Here is a 12,381-nt window from a genome sequence, read left to right as displayed (position 1 = left end):
TCGCGAGTAGGTGAATTCGAAAAATACAGAATCCGCGAATACTGAGGCTCGACTGTAATTGGCTTCCTTTGTGATCCTGTGCGTTTCATTTTAGGCATTTACAAACATAATTCGGTGAAGGGGGTGACAGCCCTAAAAAGGTGACAAATTTCTGGCGGACAGGCAAATGAGGAGAAACCAGCAAAAAGGCTCAGAAGGAGCTGTGTGAAGAGAAAAATGAGAAGAGGGTGGTGTTCTGGATGTCTTGTGAAGAAAGATCATAGCTTTCTTCTGGAAATAGCTAGAAAGACTCCAGGACTATCAACACAGGATTAGGTGGAATAAATAAATCATGCAATAAGGGAAAAATATAATTAGCTGGAATCATATTTACAGGTATCCTCAAATATGCTGTATATTTAGGTGACAGGTGCTTGTAGGTACCCCAAATAAATATTTCTGGAATGAATGAATTGGTTCTTTCCTCAATTTATAAACCAGAGAGGTCTCCGAACCGAATCTCCTCTACTTAGAACTTTAGTTCTTGAGTGAAAGGACAAATCATTAAATACTTTAAAAAGTTTTTAATGTCAAAACATTTTAAACTTTTTTTTTTTTTTTTGGCAAAAACAGAGAGGGTGGGCACCACCCCACAGCCCTGAGTGGAATAGGAAGGCTTGGAAAAAGAGTGCAGGGACATGAGGTCCAATCTTGTAGCAGCTTCTGAGGAAAAGCTCAGTCCAGGGGTAAGTTCAAGTCCACAGGTGAAACTGCCAGGATGCCCCCCTGGAAGGGAAAAGTGGCAGAGCCCCATGAGCAGAGAGGCGTCTTCCACTCACAGCAGCACACACACCAGCCCAGTGAGAGCAGAGGCGGGGAAGGCAAGGAACCAGAGAGGGGGAGGGGAAAGAGACCCAGAGAGAGGTGGACAGGGATGAGGGATGGAGACCCCAAGAAAGGCGCAGAGACTCGGGGTGGATGGGAACAGAGTCCTAGAAGGGGCGGGGGGAGACAGAGCCCCAGCGGGGGTGGACAGAGACTCAAAGAAGGGGAACAAACAGAGTCCTGGAGCTTTAATGATAAAGAGCCCTGGCTTTGTGTTAAAGCCCTAATTCCAATCCCCCACCCTGCATAAGTGACTTTCCCTCAGTCTCCATAAAACTAGGATAATAATCGAATCCCATAAGGTTGTTGTGGGGTTTCAATGGGATCATTCCACTAAAGTCCTTGGCTGAGTACCTGGCCAAGCTTACCCGTTATCATTCCTTAACAAATAAAATGATTTTACAAATAAACCAGTTTCTGCTCTGAGCTACAGACACTAATATCGACTGTCCTGTCATCATCTTGCTTTGAGGTCTCAGGGGTCTCTCTCCCTTAACTGGACCACCTCCGATCACCTCTGCCTCTTCCCCAAACCTGCTCCCCACCTTCCCCTCCACTCTGCTCTTCCTGGTCCCAGAGGACATCAGATGTAGCCCTGCAGCTGCTCAGGCCAGCATCTTTGGCATCATCCTTGACTCCTGTCTCCCATCCACTCCATGAGCAAAATCTGTCAGGTCTACCTCCAAATTAAATCCAGAATTCTCTACTACCCCGACCCTGGTCTGATCCACCCTCACCTTCTCCCTGGACCAGCCCAGTCACCCCCTTGGGTCTTTGCCCTCTACAGTATTTGCCCCCTACAGTATTCTCCACACGGCCGCCAGAGGGCACCTGTGACCACCCAAGACAGCTCACATCCGTCTACTCTGAGCCCTCCTAGGACTCCTGGCTCACTGAGTCAAAGTGCAAGTTCTTACCTTGACCACAAGGCCTAAAGCCTTGCATGATCTGGCCGCCCCTCCTGCTTTCATCTCCCACCCTCTCCCCCTCACTAACCCTGCTCCAGCCCTACTGGCTGTCTCTCTGCTCCTCAAACGCACCTAGCCAGCTCCTGCCAGTCTATGAAGCAATGCTTACATTCTGAGAGCCCGGCAGTGATGAGGCAGGTGAGATGGTGCCCATTGAGCGGCGTGAGATTGGTATTCAGAGAGACGGGGACAGTTGCCTAGGTCACACAGCCAGTACACAGGAGCTTAATCCAGCTCTGAGCCCAGCACTGGATTTAAAGCGGTGAGCAAGCAAGGTAAGGTGGGACGGTGTGGAGGTGGCTGCGATTTTAAATGGGGATCAGGGAAGGGCTCGCTGAGAGTGATACCTGAGCAGAGGGGCAGAGGAAGCAAGGCAGGGAGACATCAGGCAAAGGGCATTCCCGCAGGCAGTGCTGCACAGGCAGACAGTCACCAGATAATCACATAAATGTCAAGTACTTACAAGGATGATCCCATTTTAATCCTCACAATAACCCTTTGAGGTAGGTATACAATTCTCCTCCCTTTACGGATGAAGAAACTTGTTTCTAGCTCATAACTGTTAGTGTATACCAGAGTGGTTTAAGTTGGGCATAGCATCTGCACTGATCACTACAGTGCCTCGTGTACATTAGGTGCTCAATAAACACGAAACGGATGAATGGTGGAGCTGGGAGAACACCCGTGATGTCTGAAAGGCAGCCTAAGAGCCTCCCCGCCCACCTCCCCACCCACCCCCAATACACACACATACAATTACAATTACAGTTAGGTAAAGGGAAGCCCAGAGAGGCTTTAGCGGCTCACCCAGCCCCCGTGGGCCTGGATCCAGGGCGCAAAGCTGTGCACGTGCTCTACGCTGAGACCGGCCAGGGTGCCCCCCAGCCTGGCCACGCGCCGGCTCAGCTCCATGGCCAGGGCTAGGCGGGCCAGAGGCTCCGGGGAAGGCGGTGGGGGCCCGGGGCACGGCAGCGAGGGGCGTGCTTGGCTTGGGCGAGGGTTGCCCTCCCGGCTAGAGAAGAGCTCCACTAGGCGGCTGAAGGAACCGGCGGAGAGGCGGGCCAGCTTGCGCCGCAGGGCGGGGTCTGAGGCCAGCTGTGGGGCGGGGAGGGGGAAGAGGCAGGGTCTGCCTCAGTCACACCCTCGTAGCCAGCCAATGGGAGGCTGGGAGGCGTGGCTTCAAGCAAGCTCTAGCTACAACTGACGCCCTAAGCCACGCCCCTATCCAGCACATCTGCCAATCACAAACGAGACTATATGATCTCGGCCAAACTACTCACAGCAAGATGGCCTAGAACCGGAGAAGCCAAGCCACGCCCCTGCCAAGGCCTCGACAGCCAATCAGGACCAAGCCCTGTATTAGCTGTGTTCTAGCATGCTAACATTCTAGCCACGCCCCTGTGGGCTTCCCCGAAGGCCAGGCCAGTGACTACGGCAACCTTGCCTTCTACCAGACAATGAATATTATAAGGCCATACACTTTGCCCAAGCTCCTGACCCAACCTGATTCCAGGACAGAGTCACAAGCCACACTCCCTCCAGCAGTCCGTTTCCCCCATGTTCTAAGCAACGTCCCTATATAGTCAATCAGGGCTTCAGATTTTAGACAGCTGTCTTCAAGCTACCCCCTCCTCCCTTTCCCATCACCATACATTCCCTTACTGCCTCACCTCGTCCAATCTCCTTCCTAGAACAGTTTCTGGTGGCCACACCCCTCTGCCTTCAGGCCACGCCCCTTTGACGATCAAAGAACGTCACTAATTTAAGGTATTGCCCTGGCTTACCTGTCACTCACCCCTTCACTGAAGCCTTGTCCCACCTTCTCCCCACCTGACTATCCAATGAGAATGCAAATCCAGCTTCAAGTCCCAGTGCGGAACCATGCCGCAACTCCTATCCTAGCTAAGGGATGGAACAGACCGCCCATCACCTTCTGGTTGATGACTTCTGCCTCTTCCTCCAGCAAGGCCACCAGCTTTCGCAGCAGGGCTTCCTTCTCTGTGGGTGCGTGACCCTGTAATTCTGGGGGGCAGAAGAGAATTTGGCTGGGGGCAGAACCGTGGCGACCCTTCTACCCTCATCCTTCTCCAGGGCCCTTCTGCACCTCACCTGGGCTAGGTGGGGATTTCAGTTGCTCTTGGACCAGCTGTTCCAGCCGCTGGGCCACCAGGGCATAGAAATCTGGAGTAGCTGGGCCTGGGATGAAAAGAGCCAATGATGGGCCTTCAGGACATAAGGAACTTAGGGATTCTCTCCGCCCAACCACCTTGCCAGGTAGCAATGATTTCCATTTCAGAATGGGATAAATTGAGGCCCAGTGAGCAAACTTGGTAAAAGACCCTTTTACTTTTCCCCAAATTGGACTTCGAATGTTTGAGTCGAACTGGACCTTGAAGATTATTCCATCTAAGGAAGGCAAACACATGGCACTCCAGCTACTACCAATCTATCCCTTGCCCATTTCAGGCAACAACTCATCACAGAACTCTTCTCCCCAGCTGTGAAATCCTCTCCAAGCGAGCACTCCCAGGAGCCATTGCTAGTCTATCCAGTATCACATATGAGAAGAAACCTACTGGTCACTCTTGATCAAGTCCAGTATCCACCGCTCCCCCCATTCCTACTTTGCTACTGGAGAAAAGGATTCATGTAACCAAAACAGCCAGGGAATTGTGACTGGAAATCAGGTTTCCTGCCTCCCTAATGGGGGCACTGGTGGTTACAAAATCTTAGGGGCAAGGAAGCATGTGTGGAAAGAGAGAGATAACAAATAGAAAGGCACCAAAACGAAGTGAGGGAGTGGCATGGACATATATACACTACCAAATGTAAAATAGCTAGCTAGTGGGAAGCAGCCGCATAGCTCAGGGAGATCAGCTCGGTGCTTTGTGTCCACCTAGAGGGGTGGGATAGGGAGGGTGGGAGGGAGACGCAAGAGGGAGGGGATATAGGGATATATGTATACATATAGCTGATTCACTTTGTTATACAGCAGCAACACAACATTGTAAAGCAATTATATTCCAATAAAGATGTTTAAAAAAAAAAGAAAAGAAAAGAAAGAAAGAAAGGCACCAAAAGCCCTCCTGAAGCCTGCTCACAGAATTGACAGTTAGTAAACCAACTGGGGGTCGGGGGTGAGGGTAGGTGCTGGAGATCCCCCACAGCTACCCCCTTAGCTGAGTGATCTTGAACTAGTTCCTTATCCTCTCTATGCTTTAAGAATCAAAGCTGCCAGTTCTTGGGTGATCGAGGGAAATCTCTTACCAGGCTCTGAACCATAGCATGGCCGGAGGGGCAGGGAGCAAGGCCGAGGGGACTCAGGGGGAACTGCTCCTCGCCCCAGGGAGCAGGGAAGACATCTTCGAAGGCGGCTCAGGAAGTCTGTTGGCTCCTCTTGGGCAGGGCTCCTGGGGAAGGGGACCTCAGAGAGTGATCCCAAAGGCCCTTTGCAAGCAGTACCTTTGTCCTCCCACTGAGGGCCTTTTCCTGCAACCCCCAGGACAAGGAGTGGAGCCAGATATAAAGAGGGGGGGAAAGGAGACAGACTGAGTCCAGGAGCAGGAGTTGGAGAGGGGCCCACCCCAAATGCCGTTCCCGGAGGGAAGAGGGCAACTCCTCTTACCTGGGTGGGGTCGGAATGGGAGACCCCGCAGCCTCACCCCGCCTTAGGAAGGCAGCTAGGACCCTCAGCGTGTCCTCTCGGAGCCCCAGCTCTTCCGAGCCTGCCATGGGGGCACCTGTGAGAGAGGGAGCTGGAGGATGGACTCCAGGGTTCAGCGGGAAGTAGAGGCTGGGGGCCCAAATTCCTAGTCCCCGAATGAGGAGGGGACCAGGACTTGTGAGTCCCCAAAGAGGGAAGGGGCTGAGGGTCTGCATTCCCAGGTCCTTTACGGGAGTTGGGGGTCTGGGGGCCCAGACGCTTAAGTCTCCAGATGGAGAAGAGGGATGAGGAGGAAGACACCTTGATCCTGGGAGAGGAGAAGGCTGGGGATCCGGATTCTTGGGTCTAAGGGAGGAGGGGCTGGGGGCCTGGACTCCTGAGTTTTCGGAGAAGGGGGCTGGGGGTGTGAACTCTTGAGTCTAAGAGAGAAGGGGGCGGGGGCCTCAGACTTCTGAGTCCCAGAGGCAGAAGGAGGCTTGGGGACTTCTTGATTCTGAAGGTATATGCCAAGCTGCTCACGTCCGTAGAGGGTCGAGAACTACCAATCCCAGCAGGCTTCATAGCAAACATTCCCCTCCGTCCGTTACTGGTTCGCCGCGCAGCCTGCTGGGAGGTGTAGTTCCACTCTCTGAGGCTAGAATTTGGGGGACCCAGGACACTCGGATGTCGGAGAAGCGGGACTGAGTTGCCCCCTCCTGGATCCCGGCTCCCTCTTCTTCCCTCCTCACCTAGCCCTCGCTAACGTCCCGCTCACCTGGTCCCGGGCCCCGCCGCCGCCACCTCCTCCACTGAACTTGTATAAACTTTCTTTTCTTAGTTGAACTTTCCCGCGCCTGCGCCCTGGGCCAGGTTGGTGACGGCCCAAACGTAGAGGGGCGGAGCGTTGGGTCCCGCCTAATTTGCATGTGACGTTCCCAGCATGCCCGCGGTCGGAAGGCCTAAAAAGAGCATGGGGTTGGGGGGAGGCGCACCCGCTTATCGAGCAGCCTCTTTGGTTTTGGAGTCACCCAAACGACGGTGAAGTCGTTTTTATTTCAGGAAATCGATACAAAAGGAAGCCCCACCTCTAAAGCTCAGCTGACAGGAAGTGGGGTGTGCAGCTGAGAGTTCGAGAGGTACGAAACCCCAAAGACAGGCTTGGCCGGGGCACTCGGCGCGCCCGACCCGCCACATAGGAAACATAGGTAACTGGCGAGTAGGTGGCGTTCAGAAGTGAGGAATCGGAGAAAGGATGGGTTTACCCTGCCAGTGGAGAAGGCGGGTTGTGTAGTCTGGGGGAAAGTGAAGCAATGATTGGCGCCGAGATCGGCTGTAAAAAAAGCAAACGTAGAAAAAGTAGTGGAGAGGAGGAGAGAGGAGGCGTCTACACTGGGGGATCTAGGGGAGAGATCGACGGGACTCTGAGAATGGGAGGCAGTCCACTCTAGAAAGTGGGGACGTGCCCTGGAGGAGAGAAGCTGTCTGTCTGGGAGGGATTGTGGATGGTCTACGGTGGGAATGGGTGAGGGGATCACCGGGAAGGGGGGAACTGTGGAAGGGGGTCTACCTTGGGGTAACTGCGGCAGGTAGCGGTCTACAGGTCACTAGGTCTGCATTGCAATAACTAGAGGGAGGGCTCTACCTTGGAAGTGGGAGTACCTGCCTTGGGTGATGTGGGGGGAAGGAGGGGCTTTCAGTGGAAGAGGGAAGGTCTACACGGGCGCAGTTGAGGGAGGTAGAGGTATCTACACAGAAGAAGCTGGGGAAAGGAGGGGGGTGTAAAATGGGTTTGGGAGGGAGTTCTCGCTGAATTAGAAAGCCTCGCTGGAGGATGGGAGAAGGTTTCCTGTTGGTACCCCAGGAAGATATAGGTGAGAGACCTGCGCCGTGGCCCGTGAGGGAGGTCTGGGTGCGGAACCCCCGGACGGGGTGGCCCTGGGAGGCCGCCTGTACCTAGGACCTGTTCTCTGCGCGCAGGCCGGACCATGGGAACACAAAAGCCTCGTATCCTGCCCTGGCTGGTATCTCAACTGGACCAGGGGCAGCTGGAGGGCGTGGCCTGGCTGGATGAGAGCCGCACGCGCTTCCGCATCCCTTGGAAGCACGGCTTGCGGCAGGATGCCCAGCTGGAGGACTTCGGCATTTTCCAGGTGCGGGCGCGCCGGGCGGGCTGGACTCCGAGGGGGCGGGGTGGACTCCGAGGGGCGGGGCCGAGAAGGCGGGATTAGCAAGCCTGGAGAGGCCCGCTCTTATTCTGACAGACTGAGATGGGTGGAGTTAGAACGGGAAGGGGTGAAGTTAGTAGGATCCACGGACTAGTGTCGGAGAGCAGTCAGGATTAGAGCTGCCAGATTCCGGTAATAGAATCGGGAAAGTGAAGGAAGTGCATCCTGGGGAGTTCGGGGCCCCCGGAGTGGGGCTCTTGGTTGTAGAATTTCTGGGGGCCGGTCTTGGACTATCAGAGGCGAGACTTGGCCCTGAAACTGAGGTTTCTTACCACCAAATTAGGATACACCGGTGGTGGTAAGCCGAGTTAGAGTGCGAGGGGGCGGGGTTACTACAGAGGGTGTCCTGGGGCAGGTTGGTGGCAGAGTTAGACACCCATTAGGACCTGGAAGGCTGGCTTAGAAAGCAAAGGTGTTTGAAGGGTGGTGGTAGGGGGATTCGGGGCGCAGAGAATCTGAGAGTTTGGGGATGGAACCTTGCCAAGTTAGAACGTGTCGGGGGGAGGACGATGTTAGGACAAGAGGAGACAGGGTTGGGACCCCTGGGGCAAGGTCTAAGTCATCCTCTCCACTATCTTGGTATCACTGGTCCCCTAGGCCTGGGCTGAGGCCAGCGGTGCCTACACTCCTGGGAAGGATAAGCCCGACCTGCCCACCTGGAAGAGGAATTTCCGGTCCGCCCTGAACCGGAAGGAAGCGTTGCGTTTAGCAGAGGACCACAGCAAGGACCCCCACGACCCGCACAAGATCTATGAGTTTGTGACCTCAGGTGTGCTGGAAGTGAGGCTTCACTTAGAGGGATGGGATTTCGAGTGTCCCCGGCACCCCCACTCCACTCCCCACCTTTCTCCACAGGAGTTGGGGACTTATCTGAGCCAGACACCTCTCTAGACACCAATGGCAGATACAGTACCTCTGATATCCAGGTAAGAATGCGCCCCGACCATCCTGCTCTTAGTCTCTGCCCCATCCCCTCTCTGCGTCCTCATGGGCCTATTCAGGCCTCATCTTCTTCCCCTGGACCATCACCCCAGGCTCCATTCTCTCCCTTGCAATCTGTCCCCAACCTGACTCAGTGCTGACCCTGTCCCCCGACCCCCTGCCCACAGCCCTCCGTGGCTTCCCAGCATCCTCAGGAGAAAATTCAGAGCTTTCAGCAGGCATTCAAGGCCCTAATCCACCTTTCTAGGATTTAATAGCTTTCCTCCCTGTGCAGGGTTCTCTCAGCGTTTTGGGAACTCAGAACCTCTCTATCCTTGATCTTGCCGATGTCTGTGCCAGGGGAAGTCCCCTCTGAAATCCTTTGCAGCCCTCTCTGCCCAGGTCTTGCTTGCAGAGAGCCAGATCCTTGGGTGGAATTAGCTGCTCCCCTCGGGCCACTGTAGTGCCCGGCATACATCAAAGCTGTACATATTTTACTGTCTGTGCCCCAGGTTAGAAGCCCCTTGAGGGCAAAGCTCAGGTCTGTCTCCTCTCTGGGTCCCCACATCGCTGAGCACAAAGCTTGGTCCATGGGAAGTCTCCAGAAAAGGCTGTGGAAGTACCTGGATCCTTTTATTTTTTCCCTCTCCAGGAAGACATTCTGGAGAAGTTACTGAGTGACATGGACTTGGCCCCAGATGGAGGGCCCTCAAGTCTGACCATGGCCCCTGAGAACCCCCCTCAGCTCTTGTTGAGCCCCAACTTAGATGTCCCTGCTCCTTGCCCAAAGCCGGGACCCCCTGAAAACCCACTGAAGCAGCTGTTGGTGAGCGAGGAAGGTGAGCGCCAGCTGCGGGGTGGGAGGGGTCAGGGCTGGGCCGCAAGCCCCCTGACGTTCCCTCATCCTCTCTCCCTCTTCACATTGCTGCTGCTGCTCAGACTGGGAGTTCGAGGTGACCGTCTTCTACCGGGGCTGCCAAGTCTTCCAGCAGACTGTCTTCTGCCCGGGGGGCCTGCGGCTGGTGGGATCAGAAGCAGGGGACAGGACACTGCCTGGACAGCCGATAAGACTGCCAGACCCCGCGGCGTCCCTGACAGACAGGGGCGTGACAGGCTACGTGCAGCGGGTGCTGAGCTGCCTGGGCGGGGGACTAGCTCTGTGGAGGGCCGGGCAGTGGCTCTGCGCCCAGAGGCTGGGGCACTGCCATGTGTACTGGGCCGTGGGCGAGGAACTCCTCCCCAACAGTGGTCACAGGCCTGATGGTGAGGTGCCCAAGGACAGGGAAGGAGGCGTGTTCAACATGGGGCCCTTCATAGCAGGTGAGTGAGGCGGGGCCTCAGCTCTGCTGTGGAAACGGCAGGCAACGGTGGTTAAAAACTCTGGGGTCAGGAGGTTTGGGATCGAATTCAGACCCTGCTGCTCTGCTTGTGGTTGAACCTGTGGGTAGAAGGACTGGACTGCCCTGAACCTGTGGAGTCTGAGGACTGTCTCCTCTCTCTCACCTGCCCGGAGCTGGCAGGAGGCACAGGGCCCAGCGTACAGAAGGTGCTTCGGGGAATTAGCTGCCATAGTCGTTATCATTTATTACAATTATGGTGGAAAGACAGATGCAGGAGAAAGAAATCCTTTAGGGCTTTGCTCTCCAAACAGACCTTTCTGCAATGATGCAAATGCTCTGTATTTCCACTGCCCAATATGGTATCCACTAGTTACGTGTGGCTATTGAGTACTTAGGTGAGGTGAGTGCAAATGAGGAAGTGAGTTTTTTAAGTTTTATTTGATTTTAATTAGATACAATTAAAACTTAAATAGCCACGGTGGCTAATGGCTACATATTGGACAGCATGGCCTTGAAGGGTTAAAGCGCAGTAACCACCAACCACCTTATACTCCAGCATCACTGAGCATCCTCGGGGGAGTGGACTCCCCTCCTGGGCCTGTTTCCCCATCCAAGTGCTGAGGCTCCGGGCGGTGTGCGGGGAGGCCTACCTTCCAGCCCAGCCCTGATGGAAGGGAGGAGGAACATTTCAGCTTGTGCCAGAACAGGAGGGACTTCCCCCAAATCAACAGCCCCCTGGTCATGGTGGCAGAGACATGTTGAGCTTTAGATCAGGGAAGAAGATGAGGATGTTACTGAGGTTTTCGGGGAGCAGGGAGGAGCAGGTAGAGGGTCTTCTTCCCATCCCTGACTAGGTTCCTGGGCCCCCAGATCTGATTGCCTTCATCGAAGGAAGCAGACGCTCACCACGCTACACCCTCTGGTTCTGCGTGGGGCAGTCATGGCCCCAGGACCAACCATGGATCAAGAGGCTCGTGATGGTCAAGGTACTGCAGCCCCAGGCTCCTGGAGCTGAGGGGTAGATCCTAAAAGGGAGGAGGTTGCTTCTGGGAACTACAATTCCCACAGTCCCCTCGGAGAAACTACAACTTCTAAGAGTCTCTGCAAGTACCAGTTCCTCCTCAGGAGCTTCTGGTGTCCCTCCCACGGCCTCACCCCCAAAGCCTACTTTGCGTTCTCCCAACCATGTGCAAGTTGGTGGACTGCAAGTCCTAGCAGGCTGGGTGCGGTACTACAGCTCCCAGGAGTCCTTCTCATCACAAGCTGCTCGGCTCTAGCTTCCAGGAACCCCTCAGCAGCCTCAGCCCTAAGACCCATTTTTGGCCTCCCTTGGTGGTGAATATGGGGAAAACTGTAACGCCCAGCAGCCCTGGGCCTAACGGTTCATCCTGGGTTACAGTGGGGGCTGTCGGGAATTGTAGTCCACTCAACCCATCCCCGACAGGAGATGGTGCTGGCTGTTTCCCCTGACTGTTTCTCCCCCACCTCCCTCAGGTTGTCCCCATGTGCCTCAGAGCCCTGCTAGACATGGCGCGGGTAGGGGGTGCCTCCTCCCTGGAGAACACTGTGGACCTTCACATTTCCAACAGCCACCCACTCTCCCTCACCTCGGACCAGTACAAGGCCTACCTCCAGGACCTGGTCGAGGACATGGACTTCTAGGTCACCGGGGAGGCCTGAGCCCTCAGCTTCCACCTCAACCAATAAACTGGTTCCGGCCATGGTCATCACTTGTCTGTCTGGTGTTCACTGTCCCTGGGCCAGCCCTGACCCACGTTGGGGGTTATTCCTTCTTAAGGCCCGTTTATCCATCTGTGCAAGCCACTCATATCCTAGGTGCTCACTGCATAAAGGCCAGGCACCGTGCAGGGGGCAGCTGACACTCCTTACCTCTTCCCTGTGGCCTGGTGAGTAGGTGACAGTCACCCCCACTTTATAGACCAAGACACTGAGGCTTAGAGAGGAGCAAAGTTCACAAAGTAGGAAAATACAAGACAGGTCAGAATCCAGGTCTGACTCTAAGGTTGCCACTCTTTGAGGGCGGCCTTGGGGCTCAATCTGGAACCCCCATCTTGCCTATAAACAGTTCAGGCCGACATCCAGCAAGCACAGAGCCTTTCGCCTGACTGTCCTGCCTGTCAGGGGCCTTGGGTCCCCTCCCAACTCCTGCTAGGTGACCTCAGGCAAGTCCTTCTCCTTTCCAGGCCCTGGGCTCCCCTCCGTGTGGGCCTACGAGGGCCAGTTGTAACGGAGTTCTGAGCCCACCCCCAACCGCAGCCCACCCTCCCCCCGCGGCCTGGCTGCACCCAGCTCTCCTCACCGCGCCTGGGTTCTGGGCAACGGGACTGACGGAGGCCAGCGCAGCCCTGATTCACTGTGTGGCCCTCGCTGCTCTGTGCCTTAGTTTCCCTCTCCATCTC

The 12,381-nt window shown here is 55.3% G+C and overlaps 2 protein-coding genes across 10 annotated transcripts; one reads left to right on the top strand and one right to left on the bottom strand.

Moving 5' to 3' along the window:
• Nucleotides 1-548: 548 nt before the first annotated feature.
• Nucleotides 549-6,407, bottom strand: BCL2L12 (BCL2 like 12). 6 transcript variants are annotated; one of them, XM_082370364.1, is made up of 8 exons: nucleotides 6,251-6,363; nucleotides 6,016-6,099; nucleotides 5,458-5,572; nucleotides 5,100-5,242; nucleotides 3,942-4,028; nucleotides 3,763-3,854; nucleotides 2,640-2,927; nucleotides 549-765 (listed from the first exon to the last, which is right to left on the bottom strand). In XM_082370364.1, exons 3-8 carry the CDS (start codon nucleotides 5,562-5,564, stop codon nucleotides 715-717), a joined length of 768 nt encoding a protein of 255 aa, XP_082226490.1. In that variant the 5' UTR covers nucleotides 5,565-5,572; nucleotides 6,016-6,099; nucleotides 6,251-6,363; the 3' UTR covers nucleotides 549-714. The 6 variants fall into 6 exon arrangements, with proteins under 6 accessions (XP_082226490.1, XP_082226489.1, XP_082226488.1 ...); XM_082370363.1 differs by having other exon boundaries at nucleotides 6,016-6,102; nucleotides 6,251-6,357; XM_082370362.1 differs by lacking the exon at nucleotides 6,016-6,099 and having other exon boundaries at nucleotides 2,599-2,927; nucleotides 5,458-5,587; nucleotides 6,251-6,407.
• A 65-nt stretch (nucleotides 6,408-6,472) lies between these two features.
• On the top strand, nucleotides 6,473-11,691 carry IRF3 (interferon regulatory factor 3). 4 transcript variants are annotated; one of them, XM_082370341.1, is made up of 8 exons: nucleotides 6,473-6,611; nucleotides 7,453-7,625; nucleotides 8,298-8,469; nucleotides 8,556-8,626; nucleotides 9,274-9,460; nucleotides 9,561-9,941; nucleotides 10,832-10,947; nucleotides 11,456-11,691. In XM_082370341.1, exons 2-8 carry the CDS (start codon nucleotides 7,461-7,463, stop codon nucleotides 11,621-11,623), a joined length of 1,260 nt encoding a protein of 419 aa, XP_082226467.1. In that variant the 5' UTR covers nucleotides 6,473-6,611; nucleotides 7,453-7,460; the 3' UTR covers nucleotides 11,624-11,691. The 4 variants fall into 4 exon arrangements, with proteins under 4 accessions (XP_082226467.1, XP_082226466.1, XP_082226465.1 ...); XM_082370340.1 differs by having other exon boundaries at nucleotides 6,540-6,680; XM_082370339.1 differs by lacking the exon at nucleotides 6,473-6,611 and adding an exon at nucleotides 7,082-7,346.
• Nucleotides 11,692-12,381: the final 690 nt, after the last annotated feature.

This window comes from Balaenoptera borealis, assembly GCF_965194805.1.
Source record: "Balaenoptera borealis genome assembly, chromosome: 19".
Classification (NCBI taxonomy): domain Eukaryota; kingdom Metazoa; phylum Chordata; class Mammalia; order Artiodactyla; family Balaenopteridae; genus Balaenoptera; species Balaenoptera borealis.
Note: the sequence above shows the minus strand (reverse complement) of the source record. Positions and strands in the feature narration are given on the sequence as shown.

Excerpts from the sequence above, each read along its gene's own strand:
- IRF3 (XM_082370339.1), top strand. The coding sequence starts at position 7,307 with ATGGGAGAAGGTTTCCTGTTGGTACCCCAGGAAGATATAG. Across the intron at positions 8,470-8,555 it reads CTATGAGTTTGTGACCTCAG|GAGTTGGGGACTTATCTGAG; the intron begins GTGTGCTGGAAG and ends CTTTCTCCACAG. Across the intron at positions 9,461-9,560 it reads GCTGTTGGTGAGCGAGGAAG|ACTGGGAGTTCGAGGTGACC; the intron begins GTGAGCGCCAGC and ends GCTGCTGCTCAG.
- BCL2L12 (XM_082370361.1), bottom strand. The coding sequence starts at position 6,401 with ATGCAAATTAGGCGGGACCCAACGCTCCGCCCCTCTACGTTTGGGCCG. Across the intron at positions 5,588-6,250 it reads GCGGCGGGGCCCGGGACCAG|CTCCCTCTCTCACAGGTGCC; the intron begins GTGAGCGGGACG and ends TCCATCCTCCAG. Across the intron at positions 2,928-3,762 it reads CAGAAGTCATCAACCAGAAG|CTGGCCTCAGACCCCGCCCT; the intron begins GTGATGGGCGGT and ends CCCGCCCCACAG.